This window comes from Molossus molossus, unplaced genomic scaffold (genome assembly GCF_014108415.1).
Source record: "Molossus molossus isolate mMolMol1 unplaced genomic scaffold, mMolMol1.p scaffold_m16_p_4, whole genome shotgun sequence".
In the NCBI taxonomy this organism is placed as follows: domain Eukaryota; kingdom Metazoa; phylum Chordata; class Mammalia; order Chiroptera; family Molossidae; genus Molossus; species Molossus molossus.
The window spans coordinates 80,584,274-80,600,564 of record NW_023425377.1 but is presented as its reverse complement, the minus strand read 5'-3'; the positions used below and the strand labels follow the sequence as shown (position 1 = coordinate 80,600,564).

General features: G+C 56.8%; 1 protein-coding gene across 2 annotated transcripts; it reads right to left on the bottom strand.

Annotated features, from left to right (window-relative positions):
* Positions 1–1,988: 1,988 nt before the first annotated feature.
* MKNK2 (MAPK interacting serine/threonine kinase 2) lies at positions 1,989–13,761 on the bottom strand. 2 transcript variants are annotated; one of them, XM_036240157.1, is made up of 14 exons: positions 11,886–11,965; positions 10,900–10,933; positions 10,591–10,678; positions 10,390–10,491; positions 10,208–10,305; positions 8,175–8,254; positions 7,818–7,891; positions 7,478–7,582; positions 7,262–7,317; positions 7,031–7,126; positions 6,302–6,496; positions 5,564–5,728; positions 4,746–4,789; positions 1,989–4,180 (listed from the first exon to the last, which is right to left on the bottom strand). In XM_036240157.1, the coding sequence occupies exons 1-14, from the start codon at positions 11,951–11,953 to the stop codon at positions 3,943–3,945; spliced, it is 1,443 nt and encodes a 480-aa protein (XP_036096050.1). In that variant the 5' UTR covers positions 11,954–11,965; the 3' UTR covers positions 1,989–3,942. The 2 variants fall into 2 exon arrangements, with proteins under 2 accessions (XP_036096050.1, XP_036096049.1); XM_036240156.1 differs by lacking the exons at positions 10,900–10,933; positions 11,886–11,965 and adding exons at positions 13,382–13,517; positions 13,664–13,761 and having other exon boundaries at positions 1,990–4,180.
* Positions 13,762–16,291: the final 2,530 nt, after the last annotated feature.

The following is a 16,291-nucleotide window of genomic DNA, read 5'->3' as shown; positions in this document are numbered from 1 at the left end:
ACATAAAATCCACAGCAGAGGCTCAGAGAACAAGTTGTGCCCGGCCACAGGACTTGGCAGGCAACAGGGGGCAGGGAGCGGTCATTGGCATGGCTGGGCAGGGCTGTGTCACCTGGGAGGGTAGTGGCTTGGCACGTGGCATCCACCCTTCCCTGTCCATACACATATGCCAGGCTGGGCAAGGGATAAGAGAGAGGCTTGGGGAAACAGATGTGGTCTTTGGGGGCCAGGCTCGGGTCCTGGTCCTGGAGGGGAAAGCAGAGGTTGAGTCTAGGAGGTAGCTGAAGAAATGCAGGGGGCAGGGGACAGGCTCAGGGGGCCCAGGATTCCTCCTGAAGGGCCAGGTGAGAGGAGGGTTTCTAAGCAGGAGAGGGGTGACCTGCTGCACCTCACTCACAGGGAATCCTAGAGTCTACGCCTTGCCAGGTGTGCCTTCTCTCCCAACAGCCCGGAAAGTCCCCAATTCACTCCAACTGAGTCCAGGTCGTCCCCAGGTGCTGGCAGGTCACCTCCTCACTATGCCTGGCATTTGCCATTTGTCTACCAAGAACACCCCCCCACACACACACACACCGACCAGGCCTGTCATCCCTCACCCAGCTTGCTTCGAGGGTGACAACAGTTGAGTCCTTTAGACTTCATCTACACCCCACATGGTGGCAATAATGGTCCTTCCAAAAGCGACATCTGATTGGGTCTCTGCCCTGCTCCCATCTTTCCTGTGGTGTCCACCAGGAGAAATGAAAACATTCACAGAAAACCTATGCACATGTGTCCACAGAAACATGATTCACAGTGGCCGAAAGTGGTAACATGGACAGATAAATACAATGGTGCCCATCCCAATACTGGAATATTACTCAGCCATGAAAAGTAGTAAAACACCGGTACTAATTTGTATGCACTCTGAAAAACATGCTGGTTTTTTTTTTTTTTGGCGCGGGGTGGGGGGGGCAGAACCTCCTTCTTCCAGTAATTTGCCAACATGACTAACACAAAGGGAAAGAGGAGAGGCACCCGCTATATGTTCTCTAGGCCTTTTAGAAAACATGGAGTTGTTCCTTTGGCCACATAACATGCGAATATATTAAGAAAGGTGATGTTGTGGACATAAAGGGAATGGGCACTGTTCAAAAAGGAATGCCCCACAAATGTTACTATGGCAATCTGGAAGAGTCTACATGTCACCCAGCATGCAATGGGCATTGTTGTGAACAACTTAAGGGCAAGATTCTTGCCGAGAATTTACGTACATATTGAGCATATTAAGCACTCTAAGAGCTGAGACAGCTTCCTGAAACATGTGAAGGAAAGGATCAGAAAAAGCAGCCAAGGAGAAAAGTACCTGGGTTCAACTGAAGCTTCAGCTCCACCCAGAAAAGCACATTTTGTGAGAACCAGTGGAAAGGAGCCTGAGCTGATGGAACCCATTCCCTATGAACTCATGGCATAAGTGTAAAAAGAACTCTGTACTGATAAAAAAAAAAAGTTTTTTTTTTTTTTTTTAATTTTTATTTTTTTTATCCTCACCCGAGGACATTTCTTCCATTTTATGTTTAGATAGAGTGGGAGGAAGGGAGAGAGAGAGAAATATCGACGTGAAAGGGACACATCGAGTGGTTGCCACCCACACGACCCAACCAGGGCCGGGGACAAACTGCAACCGAGATACATGCCCTTAGCGGGAACCGAACCCGGGTCTCTCAGGACCGCAGGCCGACGCTCTAACCGCTGAGCCAAACCGGCCAGGGCAAAAAAAAAAAAAGTTTAATGGAACAGAAGTATGGTGTCCCTTCCCCCCCAAAAATAAAACTTGGCATCCTAAAAAAAAAACACCCCCACACACAAATGATGCTCAGAGAAGCCTGTCACAGAAGGCTCAAGGAACCAACACTGGACGGGCAAGCTGAGCACTGCCTGATCCCCACCCTCACAGACCCCACGGACAAGCCAGCCCCACACGCCCTGTCCAAATTCCTAAATCACAGGATCACTGTCAATGAAGTTTGTGGCTACTAGATTTGGGGCAGCTTGTTATGCAGCAACAGAAAACCAGTTTTTATGAGTTTTATTAAATCCTTATAAAACAGAATACAAAATTCCGGCATCGACGGTTGGTGTCAAGGAAAACTTGAGCTGTATCAGTTTACCTGGTACAGTGGAGTTAAAGTGCTTGGATGTCTTTCCCCCACTTTAAAAAAATTGAATTGTTTTGTCTTTTTTTTTATACATCCTAACATGGAAACACTGCCGTTCCCCTTCCCCCAGCACCAGAGCAGCCTAGCAGCTGGGCCCCTGGGCCCCAGGTGCTCATTCACAGTAAGTTCTAGTCAGTCCTCCTGGTTGCACTGTAGACGTGATGGGGGAAGTTGTTCCACCTTTGAGAAAAAAATGCTGCTCACAGCTCAGCTTTCCAGACTGAAGTGGCCACAGCATCTGTAGCCAGTGAGGCCCCATTTCTTTGACAAAAAGGCAGAATCCCCAGTTGTGATACATGAAGTCACTGATGGGCAAGAAATTATGGAGGTGGGGGCAGCTGCCCCACCCCAGGGTCTTTGGAAAGGCCAGTCCACAGATACAGGTGGCCAGACAGGCATCAGCCCCCAGACTGCAATTGTACAAGACTGGGGGTGGCGGGGCAGCAGTGTCCAAGACCCCCAACTCACGAGGCCCCCTGACATTCAAGTATTCAAGAATAGGAAAGGGAAGTCAACTGATGTTCTTTAAAACTAACAAAACAGGATGAAAAACTAGACACCAGAAGGCTATCCAGCTGGCTTGCCTGAAAGACCCAGCCAGAACTCAGGCCGAGCTGCCCTGGTGAGGGCTGGGGGGCCACCACTCTGGCAGAAACACATGTTCATGAAGAAAGAGGAAGTTTGTGTTGCATAGTGTTTCCCACCCAAGGACAAAGAGGGGTGTCAGAGTCTCCTCAAGTCAAGCAGGTCCCTCAACATCTGACCTGGGCACTGGGTGGGGGAGAGGGGGGCAAGGGCAGTTTCTGGGTGCCTGAGGGTGGGCAGAGCAGGAATGCTGCCTTTGGGGGTGAGGATTCAGCAGGAACCCCCATCAGCCCTGGCTCCAGTTAGAGGAAGAGGCAGGGCTGGCAGAGTTTCCATGCCAACCCAAGGGTCAACAGGAGGCAAGACGTGGCCATGGTCAGACTGAGCCCTGAGAAGGGGCACTCGGGTGCCCAGGATGGGGGGGGTCTGCAGGTCCCCCATGTTGGCTGACGGGTACCAGTCCAGCCCCTCCCATTCCTCCAGTGCCCCCCAACCTGTGTAGACAGAGCCCCCAGTGGAGAGTGGGGGGTAGTGGCAATGGGTACAGCCCCTCCCCGTCAGCTGCAATTTAAGGTAAAGGTTCAGTCAGAGGTGGGGTAAAAGGTGGTGTCCATGTGGGTGGCTGTTTACTCCGCTTGCCCACACCCAAGACCCTACTGGCCACCAGGTTACCTTTGGGGCAAAAGGGAGGTGCAGGGTCAGCCTGGCTTTGAGAACACTGTGAGGGCTGGGAAGGGGGAGGGGGTGCAGGTGTGTTCCGGGACCCCCCAGCTCTGGAAGACGGCAAACATCCTCCTCTCCTGAGTCACATTGGGCAAGGGCCACGGGCACAGGGCCGTTCACAGTACAGGTAAGCACATGGAGCCAGGGTGGCAGGGCGGGGGCATTCGCAGCACATATGCCCTCTGCTCTTCTCCCAGGGTGCCTGTTCACTTTTAACACCATTCAAAGAAAAAATATGGGGGTGGGGGACAGAAAAAAAGGAAAAACCCAACAGCAAAAACTTTATATAAAAAGACCCCCCCAGCTAAGCTGCGTGAACCCAAGGGGGGGTGGAAGGAAGGTAGCACAGCCTGCTGGTCACTGGCTGGCAATAGCTTAAAAAAATCTTGAGATCTGATGGGGGAGGGAACGACATATGTACAGAAGGAGGGAGGGGTCATGCATGATCCCCCACCAGAACCACAGGGGCTGCAGACAGGCTGGCTCGCTGCCGCCGCTGGGCCAGCTTGGATTGGGATGGTGGGGACAGATGCAGGCAGCGTGAGGTAGCTCGGATGACCACGGGCTGGCCCTGCCCTGCCTCCTCCAATGCGTCCTCCTCGCGCTGGGCCAGCTGCCGGTTCATGGCGATGGCCTCGGCTGCGAAGGACGTGAGGTCTTTGGCACAGCTGTTCCTGGGGACAAGATGGGGCAGTCACCAAGGAGAGGGAGGTAGCTGCCAGGTACACCCTCTGCTTCCCTTGGGACCTCCAGGATCTGTGCAGTGCCATGGAGAAAGGGCTATGGAACCCAACCCTCAACCCCCTCCAGCCCAGGACCTAATCCATCATCCATACAAGGACCCCCAGTGCCTGAATGGCTTCCACTACAACATTAAGATAATTTATTGTCTTTTTAAAACATTATAACTTTTTTTTTTGCTAATCCTCCCCCGAGGATATTTTTTCATTGATTTCAGGAAACAGTAAGAAAAGGGAAGAGGTAATGGGGGAGAAACATGGATGTGAGAAACATCGATTGGTTGCCTCCCATCCAACACTGACCAGGGCAGGGCAGGAATTGAACCTGCGACACAGGTATGTGCCCTTGACCGAGAAGAGAACCTGAAACCCTTTGGTTGGTGGGCCAATGTTCTAACCCAAGAGGCAAACAAGCCAGGGCTGAATACCTTAACTTTTAACTGCCCTTGCTGCACTAGGGGCTCCCCTCTTTGGGCCTGAGACCCAATGCAGGCCTCACCTCTGCAGGACCATGGGCGTGGGCAGGGTGTTCTCCGGGGCGCACTGCAAGGAGACCAAAGAGGCGGGGCTAGAGAACAGAGCCAGGCTCATCCTCCCCAGGGCCAACTCTCCTAGGTCCCCAGCTGGCTATGACAGCACCAAGGGTTAAAAGATCCGCCTGCTTGGAAGCTGAGGCAAGCTGGGGTGAACAGATGTTGCAGGAGCCCAGGTGTCTATGGTGGTGGGGCCCAGAGGCTCCCCAGGCCTACCTGCTCACCAGCTACCCCACCTAACCATTCTCAGCCCAGCCCTTCTCCGTTCTCAATCCATAGGTCTCCTGATACTCCCAAAAGGAGTTCAGAGCACCCCCAGTGGCACCATTGGCCTGCCTTGAGCAGGTGGTCCTTGTTCCCCAAGGGGCTCCTTGCCCTGGTGGCCCCAGTAAGGATAACCACTGATAAGAACAAACATCAGGCTCTTCTGGGACTGAAGGGTACAGAGCTGTCAGAGGCTGGCCATCCACCCATCTGCCCCCTGCTGACCTTAGTCTGTTGCTCTGTGCCAGGTTAGAAGAGACCCCAGTGCCTCCAGGGCACAGGCCGGGGTTTTGCTAAGTAGCTCCTCCAGCCCCTACCTTAACCTGGTGGGGGAGATTTCATAACTGGGCCTGGCCCCAGAGGATGACTAACTGAACCCCAGACCCACACTACAAGGGGTCCTGACACTGGGCCCCAAAGGTTCTCTCACACTTTTTCTAAGTCACAATCCCAGCCCATTGGAAGCTAGACAGAAGCAAGGCCCCCAAGCCCAGCTGTCCCCAATGGGGCTGGCACTCACCCCCTGCACCCAGGGGTGCTGCAGGACCTGAGCAGCACTCAGCCTCTGCTTGGCGTCACGAACCAGCAGCTTTGAGATGAGGTCTTTGGCAGCAAAGGAGATGTGGGCCCAGTCCTTCTCAGGAAACTCGTACTTGCCCTCTTGGATACTCTCGAACAGCATGTTCTGGGGGAACATGTGCAGGAGGGGTCAGCTGCAGCCAAAGTAGCCGAGACTCAGTCAGCCCTGACATCTGATGGGCAAGCCTGGACTCAGAGAGAGCTGGGACACTACTAAGGGACAGGCTCTGTCAGGGCTCCCAGGTCTGACCTGTGGCCCAGCAACCAGGTGCAAGGACCCCAGACTGGCTACCCAGACAGTGAGGTGGAATTTGGGCTCAGGGCCCTGGGATCAGTTGGCAGGACAGGGGGTAGGGAGGGTTGGGGGGCAGGTTGAAAAGCCAAAAAAGTGAGTAACAAAAGTCTGGGGGTAGCTGGTCAGGACAGCTGGCCTCCTGAAGGCTCCAGGATATGAATCTTGACCCTCAAATCCTGCACAGAACTCAAAAACCTGGTCACCCCAAACCATAGGCCTCACCGCACCTCAGCTCCCTGACTGAACTGCTCTCTGCTATAAGTCAGACATGAAGAACCTCAAGAAACCCAAGAAGATCAGGCCAGAATGTGATCAATGTTCAGGGGCCAGGCCCTAAGGATCGCACAGGGAAGGGAATGGGAGTGCACAGGTCCCTTTTCGCACCTGGCAGGCTGGGCAGGCCTCACCGCGGTCCCAGCCACAATCGCTGCCGCAATGGCCCACGAAGGGTGGGTAGCCACTGAGCAGGATGTAGAGGATGACACCCAGGCTCCAAAGGTCGCAGCGCTTGTCATAGATGCTGGCCTCCTCGCTGAAGGCCTCCACCACCTCAGGAGCCATATATTCAGCAGAGCCGCACTGCGGGGGGGGGGGGGGGGGGGGTGACAGGGGTGACGACAGGATGTTGAGACAGGGATGCCACCAGCAGGGACTTCCCCGCATAACTGTGAGACGCTGGACCGCCCTGTCACCTGAGCCCAAGCCCGCTGTGACTGACAGCCCTGCCCGGCCAATCACAGGCTGATAACTGGTGCCAACTCCGCCCCATCTGACTAAGGCACCCCCCTGCCCAAACAACAGGTGCTGGAAGCCTGCCCCTTCCTGCGTGATGGCAGCCCCGCCCCTTCACACCCGAAGGGCCAATCAGCGCCTGTTGCTAAGCGAAAGCTTGAGTTCCAAGGCCCCAGCACTGAGACGCAAGCTGCCCCAAGCTGCCCAGCGCTACGCCCTGCCCTTCGCCTCGCCCCGCCTCGCCCCGCCCCACCCGCCCCGCCAGGCCAGGCCTGCCAGGCCTGCCTAGAGGTCTCAAACTAGCAGCTTAGGGACAGAATGTAGTCTTGTTCCGTTGCCCTGCCCCTCCCAGCCCGCCCCCTGACCCCCGCAGGCCCTCACCGGGGTTAGCAGCTCAGGGGTGGAGATGGGGGAGCAGTCCCCATTGAGTTTGATGCCACTGCCCAGATCGAAGTCGCAGATCTTCACAGGGGAGACCTGGGAGGGAGTCAGGAAGGGATAGTGAGGTAGGTGAGTTGGGAGGGGAGTCCTGGCCTTGGGGGTCTGGTCCAGCCTGCACAGGGCCCCATCCTGGAGGGAAGGCCAACTCCCCCAACCCCCAGCACCCCTCACCTGGTTGGGGTGCTCACAGAGGATGTTTTCCAGCTTTAGGTCCCTGTGGGCAATCCCTGTGGGTAGAACCACCAGGGATAGTTAATGGGTGGGGTGGGTGCATCTTTGGGGAATCCTAGGCAGGTGTACTAGGGGCAAGACTGGACACTCATGGGACCCAGGCATCTTTGGGCAGGTTGGCGAAAAGTAGGTGGCACCCTGAGCAGCCAACCCCACCTTTGTTGTGCAGGAAATCCAGGGCGCTAGCCACGTCCTGCACGACCACGCTGGCCTCCAACTCATTAAAGTGCCGTCGCTTGTGAATGTGGTTCAAGATGGAGCCTGTGGCCAGGCCATGGCGGAGGGGAAAAAACGTGTAAGGATCACCTCTGTAACCCCAGGCCACTGCCCAGCACCCACTCCCACCTGGCAGGGAAGCCTCCACTCCCGCCTCCTTGGGCTCAAAGTGGATAAGAAGCTTAGAACCTACAAGCCCCCTTGGAAATGTCTTCCATGGTGGTCCTGAGTCCATAGCCCATTAAAACTTAACTGGACATGTCTCCCGGGCCCCACATACCACCCCGCATCTTCTCAAACACCAGGTAGAAGCGGTCTTCCTCCTCGAAGAACTCAATAAGCTCTAGGACGTTCCTGGGGAGTAGGGAGCAGGAGTGAAACTTTCTAAAGTCCTTGTGTATGCCCAGCTCATGAGGGGTCCACCCTCCTCACCCCCACCTGCCCACAGGAAGGCTAGGACTGGGTCCACAGGCCTGCTCCCACCTTGCCCACCTCAGACTGCCTGCCTAACACTGGGTCCACTCACAATGGCCTGGAACACAGTGGGAACTCCTTAATCGCTTGCTGGGGGTAAAGAGGCATTCAGGCCCATTCATCCACTAAGTGATGGCTCAGAGCCGAGGGTGGGTCACATTACCTGTGTCCCTGGCACTGATACAGCATCTCCACCTCCCGGAAAACCCTACTCCGAATGTGGCCGGGCTGTTTCTCGATAATCTGAAACGTGTGGGGGTGGGGGGACACAGCAGCTAGGTCAGCTAGACTTTCCACGGTCCGAGGGGCCTCCGCCAGAAACGTTCCCTGTGCTACACCTGAAACTGTTACAGCTTTAGATTGTTAAGCTCTAGAAAACAAAGTTCTCCTATGGGCACCCAGAATCTGCCAGTCAGAACTGCAGCATCAGCACAAGTAGTGGGCAATGTGTTGCCCAAGCAGCACGAAAGGAGGGATGAGTGAAGGAGAGGCAGAGAGGAGCCAGACCCTATCCACTCCCAACACCGAAAAGCCTCAGGGATACATGTGGGGCATGGGGCCCCTACAAAATACCACTTTCACAACATCAGGATCTCTTGGACTGAGTGGCCTCCCCTCCCTGACCAGGAGTCTAGGAACCACTCTGCTGGCTCCCACACGCCCAGGGAACTTCTCAGGGCACCTACCTGCCTCCCCAGTTCCACACCAGTCTGGGTACATGTTGGTGGCCGCACATGCCTGGGTATTTCAGGCAAGCCCAGATTGGCCCCCCTGCCCACCAGCAGACACAGCCTCCCAAACCCCAGAGCCTTAGGAAGCCAACCTGCACTTCAGTCTCCAACCCTTTCCGGTACCCAGGAGCTCTAAGAACCAGAGGGTTCTGGGCCCAGCCCCCTTATGCCCCCCAGCCACCTTTGCTCACAGAGGGGTGGGGTCAGAAGGTGCCTCGGGTCCCCTCATGCTGGGCAGGTGGGCAGGCTGGGTAACCACCCATGCTCAGGGCTCCCTGCCCACCACTAAGGTCTGGAGTAAAGGAATGTGGTATGTTCCACAGGCCAGGCTCCTGCAGTAGACAGGCAGACAAGTCCACTGACCAAGGCCTGGGCCTATGCAGTCCCACCTGTCTAATGACAAATACACCTGTCCCAAAGAAGAACAGAAAAACAGATTCTAGGGCCGCCAGAGACAAAGCCTCCAACCACACCCCTCTCAACAAAGTGAACCTCATCCTGTCCCTTGGGAATCTGGTTAAGACCCCACCTCATAGAGAAAATTGCAGTTCCTCGGAAAAGTGGATGGCCTTCTGGGAAGTCAGACATAGTGTGACTCAGGGCCTCAATTTCCCTATCTGTCCAATAGTGAGAGTAAGGTAGGCTTCTCAGCAGGTCCTTAGAAGAAAGGTACTCAGAGATACACCTGCACACCTGGTATGCAGAAAGTGCTCCTTTATAAGTATCTAATTCTCTCACACCATTGCCCCACCCCACCTGGGAGCTTCCAGGGGCAGTCCCTGCCCACAGCCACTTTTGTCTAACTAGACTTCCACCAAAGCCTGAAAATTCTGGTCAGCCCTGCTTGCCAGGGAGCACCTGACCTCCCTGCCTGGGCAGCTAGCCTCCCATGACCCCACCTAGCCCTGATGCAGGGTCATGTAGGGAGCCTGGAAGGTTTCCTGGAATGTAGGATCCAACAGTCTGGCCAAACTACAGAGGCCACAGGGCCAGAGCTTCCAGGCCGCACCCTGGGTCAGAGGCCACATGGGGCATGAAAGAGGCTCTGCCCTGATCTCCCTGAATCCCGAGCCCCCTGGGCCCTAAGTATGGTGTTGCCTTTTAATCCTAGTAATCCATACAGGTAAGCACTTGTTGTGCCTGGAGACAAGCCTGAGGTAACCCAGCAGGTGAGCATAAGCTTTGACCAAAGCCTCTCCAACCCTTACCCCACTCTCAACGGCCATTCTGGCACCAGGTCCTCAGCCACTTATATAAGGGGCTATACTTACTTCATGGTCACTTCCCATCTCTGCCCGGACTTGGGGGGCTCAGCCCAGGCTGATCTGGATTCCTAGGGGTGACCTGAATCACTAGCCCTGGGGTCATTTTTAGACACTGGATTTCTCCATTGAGTCTGGTAGCTCGAATGCCAGATCTCAGGCGCTGCTGGGGAGAAGGGAACAGGTGAGGGTACTGTGCTTACCTTGACCGCATACTCCTGATTGGTGATGAGATTGATGCAAGTCTGCACACGGGCATGGGCGCCCTCCCCAAGCACATCTTCCTGCAGTTGGTAGACATCTGAAGAGCAGGGATGGCGGTGAGAGCCGTCCTGGGCCGCCTAGCCATCTTCCTGCTATCCCCAGCCCCATCAACCCCACTGACCTTCAAATCTGCCAGAGAAGCTGTCAGTTGCCCTACACCGCTTCTTCTTCTTGCCCCTCTTCTTCGCATCTGGGATGTCAATGGGCTGGCTCGTGGGCATATCTGCACCAGGAGACCTGGATGTGAGGCCCACTTGGCCCCTGTGGCTCTTAGGCCCCACCTGATCCACACCCACAGTCCTCTCCCTCCCAGGCCCCTCACCAGGACGGGCTGGGCAATCCAGGCTGAAGTCAGTCTCCCCGGGATGGGCCTGTTCTAGGGAGAAGGCCAGCTCGAAAGGATTCTGCCCCTGTAGGGGAAAAGAGGAGAGAGCTCTTAAGCCCTATTGCTGCCAGAGCTATCCCATCACAGGGTGACCAAGCCCTGTGTACACTTGCCAAGGGGGACAAAGCCTGGCTTTGCCTGACCATGAAGTTAATAGCCCTTCTATCCCCAGCCCAGGGCCCTTGAGGCCACCAGGGAGAGGGTGCAGCCATGCAGTAATGAGGAAGTGCGAGTTACTGTGGGCACCTTGGTTTGTTCACCTGTAGAATGGGGACAGCAAGCTGGGGATCAAAGGCAAAGAGCAGTCAGTGGGGGATGAGTCACCAGCTCTAGGGCGGGGCTCCTAGCTAGCTACCCTGCCTGCTTTCCCACGGCCTGTGGGCTCAGCTCTTCCTGTGTAATGGGGTGGCAACACCCTCCCTGCCTTATGCTGCTCTCCCTCCTGTCCCACTGTTCCCTCAGTGGCTTCAGGAGAGGCATCTACGGGCTCCAGCATGAACACTGGGCAACTCTCAGCTTGGGCCACACCTGAATCCCTGTTCACCCCCAAAGACCCCCCAGAAAGAAGTGCCCAGTGAAGAAACCAGCCCTGTCAGTGAGGGACCTGATCAAGGTCACCAGGTGACCCCCAGAACTGGAGAGAGGAGGGCCCAAGGAAGATAGGCAGCTGGGAACTGAAGAAATCTCCAATGGGACAAACAGAAGGATAAATGCCATTTTTGCAGAGCAGATGATTCTGCACGAGAACTGACAGCCCCTCGCATAAAGGCTGAGGGATACTGAGGCCCAGCCAAGTTCCTTTAGGAGTCAGTTCTAATTAGTTCCCAATATCCTGACAGACCAGGCAGCCAGGGCCCTGGTGGGCATAGGGAGGGCCTATATACATAGTTGTGGTGCCAGGACTGATGTTGGGTCACCTGGGCCAAGTCACTGCCCCTCTCTGGGCCTCATGACAGCTGGGGCTTTGGCTGTGGCAGGAGAATCATCCAATAGAGAAGGAACTCCAGGAAAGCCCCAGGGAAACCCAGAGGGGCCCACTCTGCCAGGCCAAATTCCTGCAGACAGGAGGCCTGCAAGCCAGGCCAGCTGCAGAGGGTGCAGACAGAGGTCAGAGGGAGCAGCTGAAAAACAGGCAGGCCCTCCCAGCCTCCTTACCCACCCTGCAGATAGTTGCTAGGAGGTGCAGGGAAGGAGGGAGGAAGAGAGCAATGAAGTCAGTCTGCTGATGCTCATCCACCAGCCCCTGCTCCAGCCCATTGAGGAGTCTGGCCCCCATGGGGACTAGAACCAATGCTCTCATAAGTCTCTGTCATTCTACCTAGAAGGAGAGGCTCCAGGGTGGCCACAAATGGAGAGTAAGAGAGTGATCAGGATGTAGAGTGAACATGAGAAAGCTGCCCCAACAATCAAATAAGGGCACTAGGATCTGAGGGAACTGTGGGTCCCCTTACTGCTCCCATACATCTGTACCAGCCCCCAACTCAGAAGAGATGGACCCTGGAGGGCCACCTCAGAGCCAAGATTCCCTGTCCAGTGTCCCTACTCCCTCCCTTGGACTCCCACAGTCCCACATCAGCACAGGGCACACACAGAGCTCTTGGGTGGCCTACAAAGGCCAGCCTTCAGGCTTAAGCAGTGTAGGCGGGCCAGGCCCAGGGCTGGCTGCCGGCCTCCAGTCAGCAGGCCTTGGCAAGAGGCAGCTGGAACCATCCAGAAAGTTTTGAGTATGCTTTGACCGCAGAGCTGGCCCTGCCCACTGACCCTGTCTCAGCTCAGACACAGCTCCATGAGTTAACAGACCACCACCAGTGACATCTTTTGTCCATGCCCTTCCTACCCAGCCCAAGCCACTTGGACATGCCAAGGCTGTCACTACCCTGAGGGGGGTAAGCAAAGATGACAGATGTGTATGGGGTGGGGCGCTGGCATGCAACGCTGGCTGGACAGGCCTGGGAATTCTAACCCAAACACTCCAGGATAGCTCCTCCCATCCTGGTGTCTGGCTTGTCTATACACACACCCCCAACCCCCAGGTCCTGCCTCCTCTGCAGGGCAACAGGTCCCTGCCCAAGGAGGCCCAGGAAAGCCATTACATAACTCAGTAGGCGGGGTGGGGTGGCTGCTGACATCACTGCGTCCCATGGGCCAGGCCCCATGGGGCCCCTGCCCAGCACCTGCCCGACCCCCACACACTTGCTCATCTGAGAGCAGAACTCAAAGCCTTGGTGCCACCGCAGAGACTTCCCGCTCCAACAGGAAATAGCACTTAGGCCTGGGATGTCTGGTAGGTGCAGGACTGGGGGGACACACAATCCACACCTCTATTTTGCAGGCTACATAAGGAGGATGTGAGGAGAAAGGCCTCTAGCCCTGTCTGGCATTTCTGGAAAAAGGACCTCACAGTGTCGGGGACAGGACTATGGCCTGCTGCCGCCCCACCCAGCACTATACATTCGACTGAGGTTTGCAGGGAACACACAACCAAGGGGCCCCGCATACAGGGGCCCCATGGTTCACCTAGGACTCCTAGAGGAATGGCTCCAGGGAACCCAGGGTGAATAAGACTGAACTATCGGCCGCTGATTTCCCCACCGGTGCACACCAAGGCCGGGGGTGGGGTGGGGGGGGCAGCACGAGCCCCAGGAGATCCTGAGGGTAAGCTCCGCGCCTCCACCGGCCACTCGGGTGGACCAACCTGGAGCGCCCCCCAAACCATCCCAGCTCTCACCTTGAACGAACGATGGAAGCCCTGAAGTTCGGCTGTTTTCTTCTGCACCATCTTCTGTCCGGGCCCCGCCAGCGGGGGAGGGGACGCAGGGCCCGGGGGGCGGCCCGTGGGCGGGGGGGCGGCCTGGGAGAGGACCCTGCAGGCGGGAGCAGACAAAGAAGGGCGTGAGTGGCCGCAGCCGGCGCACCGGGAGCACAGGCCCAGGCAGCGAGGTTCCGCGGAGCCCGATCCCCACGCCCGAGTCGGGGGCCAGGCCAGGCCAGGGTCGCTGGCCGCACTCACCGGAGTCGGACTCGGGCCGGGGGCGCAGTTCCTTCGCCGCCACCACCTGAGACACGCAGCCCGAACCCCGCTGCGCGAACCGCGCGGGGAACAGTGCCGCCGCCACCGACGCCACCGCCACCGCCACAGCCGCCGCCGCAAACCCCTCCACCTGGGCCGCCGCCGCCGCCGCCACCGCCGCCGCCGCCGCCGCCACCACCGCCGCCCCTGCCGCCGCCGCCGCCGCCGCCGCCTGGAGTCGCGCGCGTTGCGCCGCCGCCGCCTTTATGGGCCAGGCCAAGCCCCGCCCCCGACGTAGGGCTCGCCCCTCAGTCCCCGCCCACACGCGCGCGGCGGGGGCGGAGTTGGACGAACGCTCTGGGCCTTAGTGCGGCTGCGCGCTCTGCCTGTGAGGCTTGTCTGTGCGCTTGCGCTGTGCAGCGCGCGTGGTTCCGGGCGCGTGATCGAGGAAGGGTTTCCGCGGCTGTGGGAGGGGCTGCCTGAAACTCCCCGCAGCCTGCGGGACTCCGATACGGAGCTGGAGCCGGGTCCCGCCCTCTGGCGGCTACCCCGGTGTGCTGTCCGGGGCCTAGGATACACTGACTCCTTTTGGCGACGCTCCTGCTCTAGAACCTGCCTTGCAGCTTCCAGATCCTGGCCCCCTCTGCCCCATAGGCACACCCAACACGCTTTGAACTCCCAAGAGTTCAACCCGTTGTTGGCAGGGAAAAGGGACCACAGTAGGGGATCAGTACTAAGATCTATGCAGGATCCTTCCTCAGTCCTGCAAAGGAGGGTTTCTTCTGGAGTGATGGATTGTTGGGCCAGGACAGGAGGTAAAACAATCCCATTTTGGCTGGGGCACCCAACCCAGTCTAGGATACAGTCAGCCTGGCCCAAGGGGTCTCCCCGGCCTCTTGGAGAGAGATCCGACCTGTCTCTAGGTGGAAGGAACCTGCCAGGCAGGTGAGGCAGGAAGGCTGGCCCCTACTTAAGGCTTCCCGGTTTTGGGCGGCAGATTTCCTTCATTCAGGCGCGGGCAGTGACAGTCAGCAAGGGGCAGGTCTAGCCAGGGCTGGTGGGCAGGACAGTCAGGGCTCAGGACAAGGATACTCCCCACCAAGGATGACAGGGAAAATGGCCAGCCTGAGGTGGGGGACTCAGGATTGCCCTCGGGGGCCAGAAGCCAGCTTGAGGCTCCCAGAGCAGGGCTGGGAAGTGGCGGCCAGAAAAAAGGAGAAACAGGCAGTTAAATGCCTTTCCCACCTAAGTCATGGAGAGAGCTTGACAAGCCTTGGCAGAAGGTGTAGGGAGCCGGCTCTCTAGGAGGTGCCCTCTCCACCTCCAGCCAGCCTGGGAGAAGTCTCACTTCTGCAGGGTGGCTCTTAGCCTATGTCATATATAAGGTTACCCCAGAACCCCAGGGGAGACACCAGGCAGGTCCTGATTACCAACCTGGGAGCCCTCTGCTTCTCTCTGCCTCCTCTGAGCAAGGAAGAGGCAGGTCCGTTGGCCGGTGTCCACTTTGACCTGGTCAGGCATCCTTGGGGTTCAGTCAGTGCAGAGTTCACCTCATGGGCAGTGTCCAGGAAATCCCAGGGCTGCTCAGGGCCTCCACAACCAGCAGGTAGGGCTCCCAGAGTTACCACATAAAAATACAGCATGCCAGTTAAATTTGAATTTCAGATAAACAAAGAATACTTGCTTGGGATAAGTCCCATGCATAAATATATCCCAAGCAAGTTCTCATTGTTTATCTGAAATTCAAATTTAACTGGCATCCTGTATGTTTTCTGGCAACCCTACCAGGGAGTGACAGTAAATACCTTTGTCCCCCAACATTAAAAATAAGGCACTAGCCCTGGCCGGTGTAGCTCAGTGGTTGAGCGTTGACCCATATACAAGAAGGTCACAGGTTTGATTCACCGGCACATGCCCAGGTTGTGGGCCTGATCCCCACTGGGGGGCATGCAGGAGTCAGCCAACTGATGTTCTCTCTCATCGATGTTTCTATTCCTCCCTCTCCCTTCCTATCTCTAAAATCAATAAAGAAAAAAATTTAAAAAAGAAATAAGGCACCAGTTTGGTGTGTGTGCAAGTGCGAGCAGGCTGGGGTGTGTACGTGTGTCTGTGCACGTTCAGTGAGGCACAGCCTAGGTCTGTGTAGAGCAAATCCTATGCATCTGTGGAAGCAGCATGGAGGTGTGGGGCCCATGCATGCGTCTACTTGGTATGTGTACACGTGACAGCAGGGGTGCCCATGAGGGAGGCAGGGTGCTATGGGGCTGGTATGGGGACTATTACAGTATTCTCACAAGCCTGCCTTTAGGGAAGGGTCACTCTCTTCTCTGCTCAGAGCCCAGCACCTGAGGCTGGGGTCACAGAGCTGGCCCTCAAGCACTAAGCTGCTGTGGGAGAAGCCCAGATCCCAGCCCAGATTCTAAGCTAGGGGGTTAGAATCAGGGTCAGCACTAGAGTCTGGGGTGGCTGTGGGTGTGGGAGGCAGGTGGATTCAGAGTCTTGGGCTGGCACCCAGACTGGCCTGCACCCCCTCTGCATGTTGCCACCTGTCTGGCTCCTCCAGGGAAGGAACCACAAGCCCCAGAAGGTCCCAGAAAAGTGAGGGTCATGGGCTAGGGCCTCTGGCAA

Bases quoted from the DNA above. Each gene is read 5' to 3' on its own strand.
- MKNK2 (XM_036240157.1), bottom strand. From the start codon at position 11,953: ATGAGAGCATTGGTTCTAGTCCCCATGGGGGCCAGACTCCTCAATGGG. The intron at 10,934-11,885 runs TGAGCATCAGCA...TTGATCCCCAGC, and splicing joins CTGGAGCAGGGGCTGGTGGA to TTGCTGTCCCCATTCTACAG. The intron at 7,318-7,477 runs GTGGGGTTGGCT...TTCTACCCACAG, and splicing joins GGATTTCCTGCACAACAAAG to GGATTGCCCACAGGGACCTA.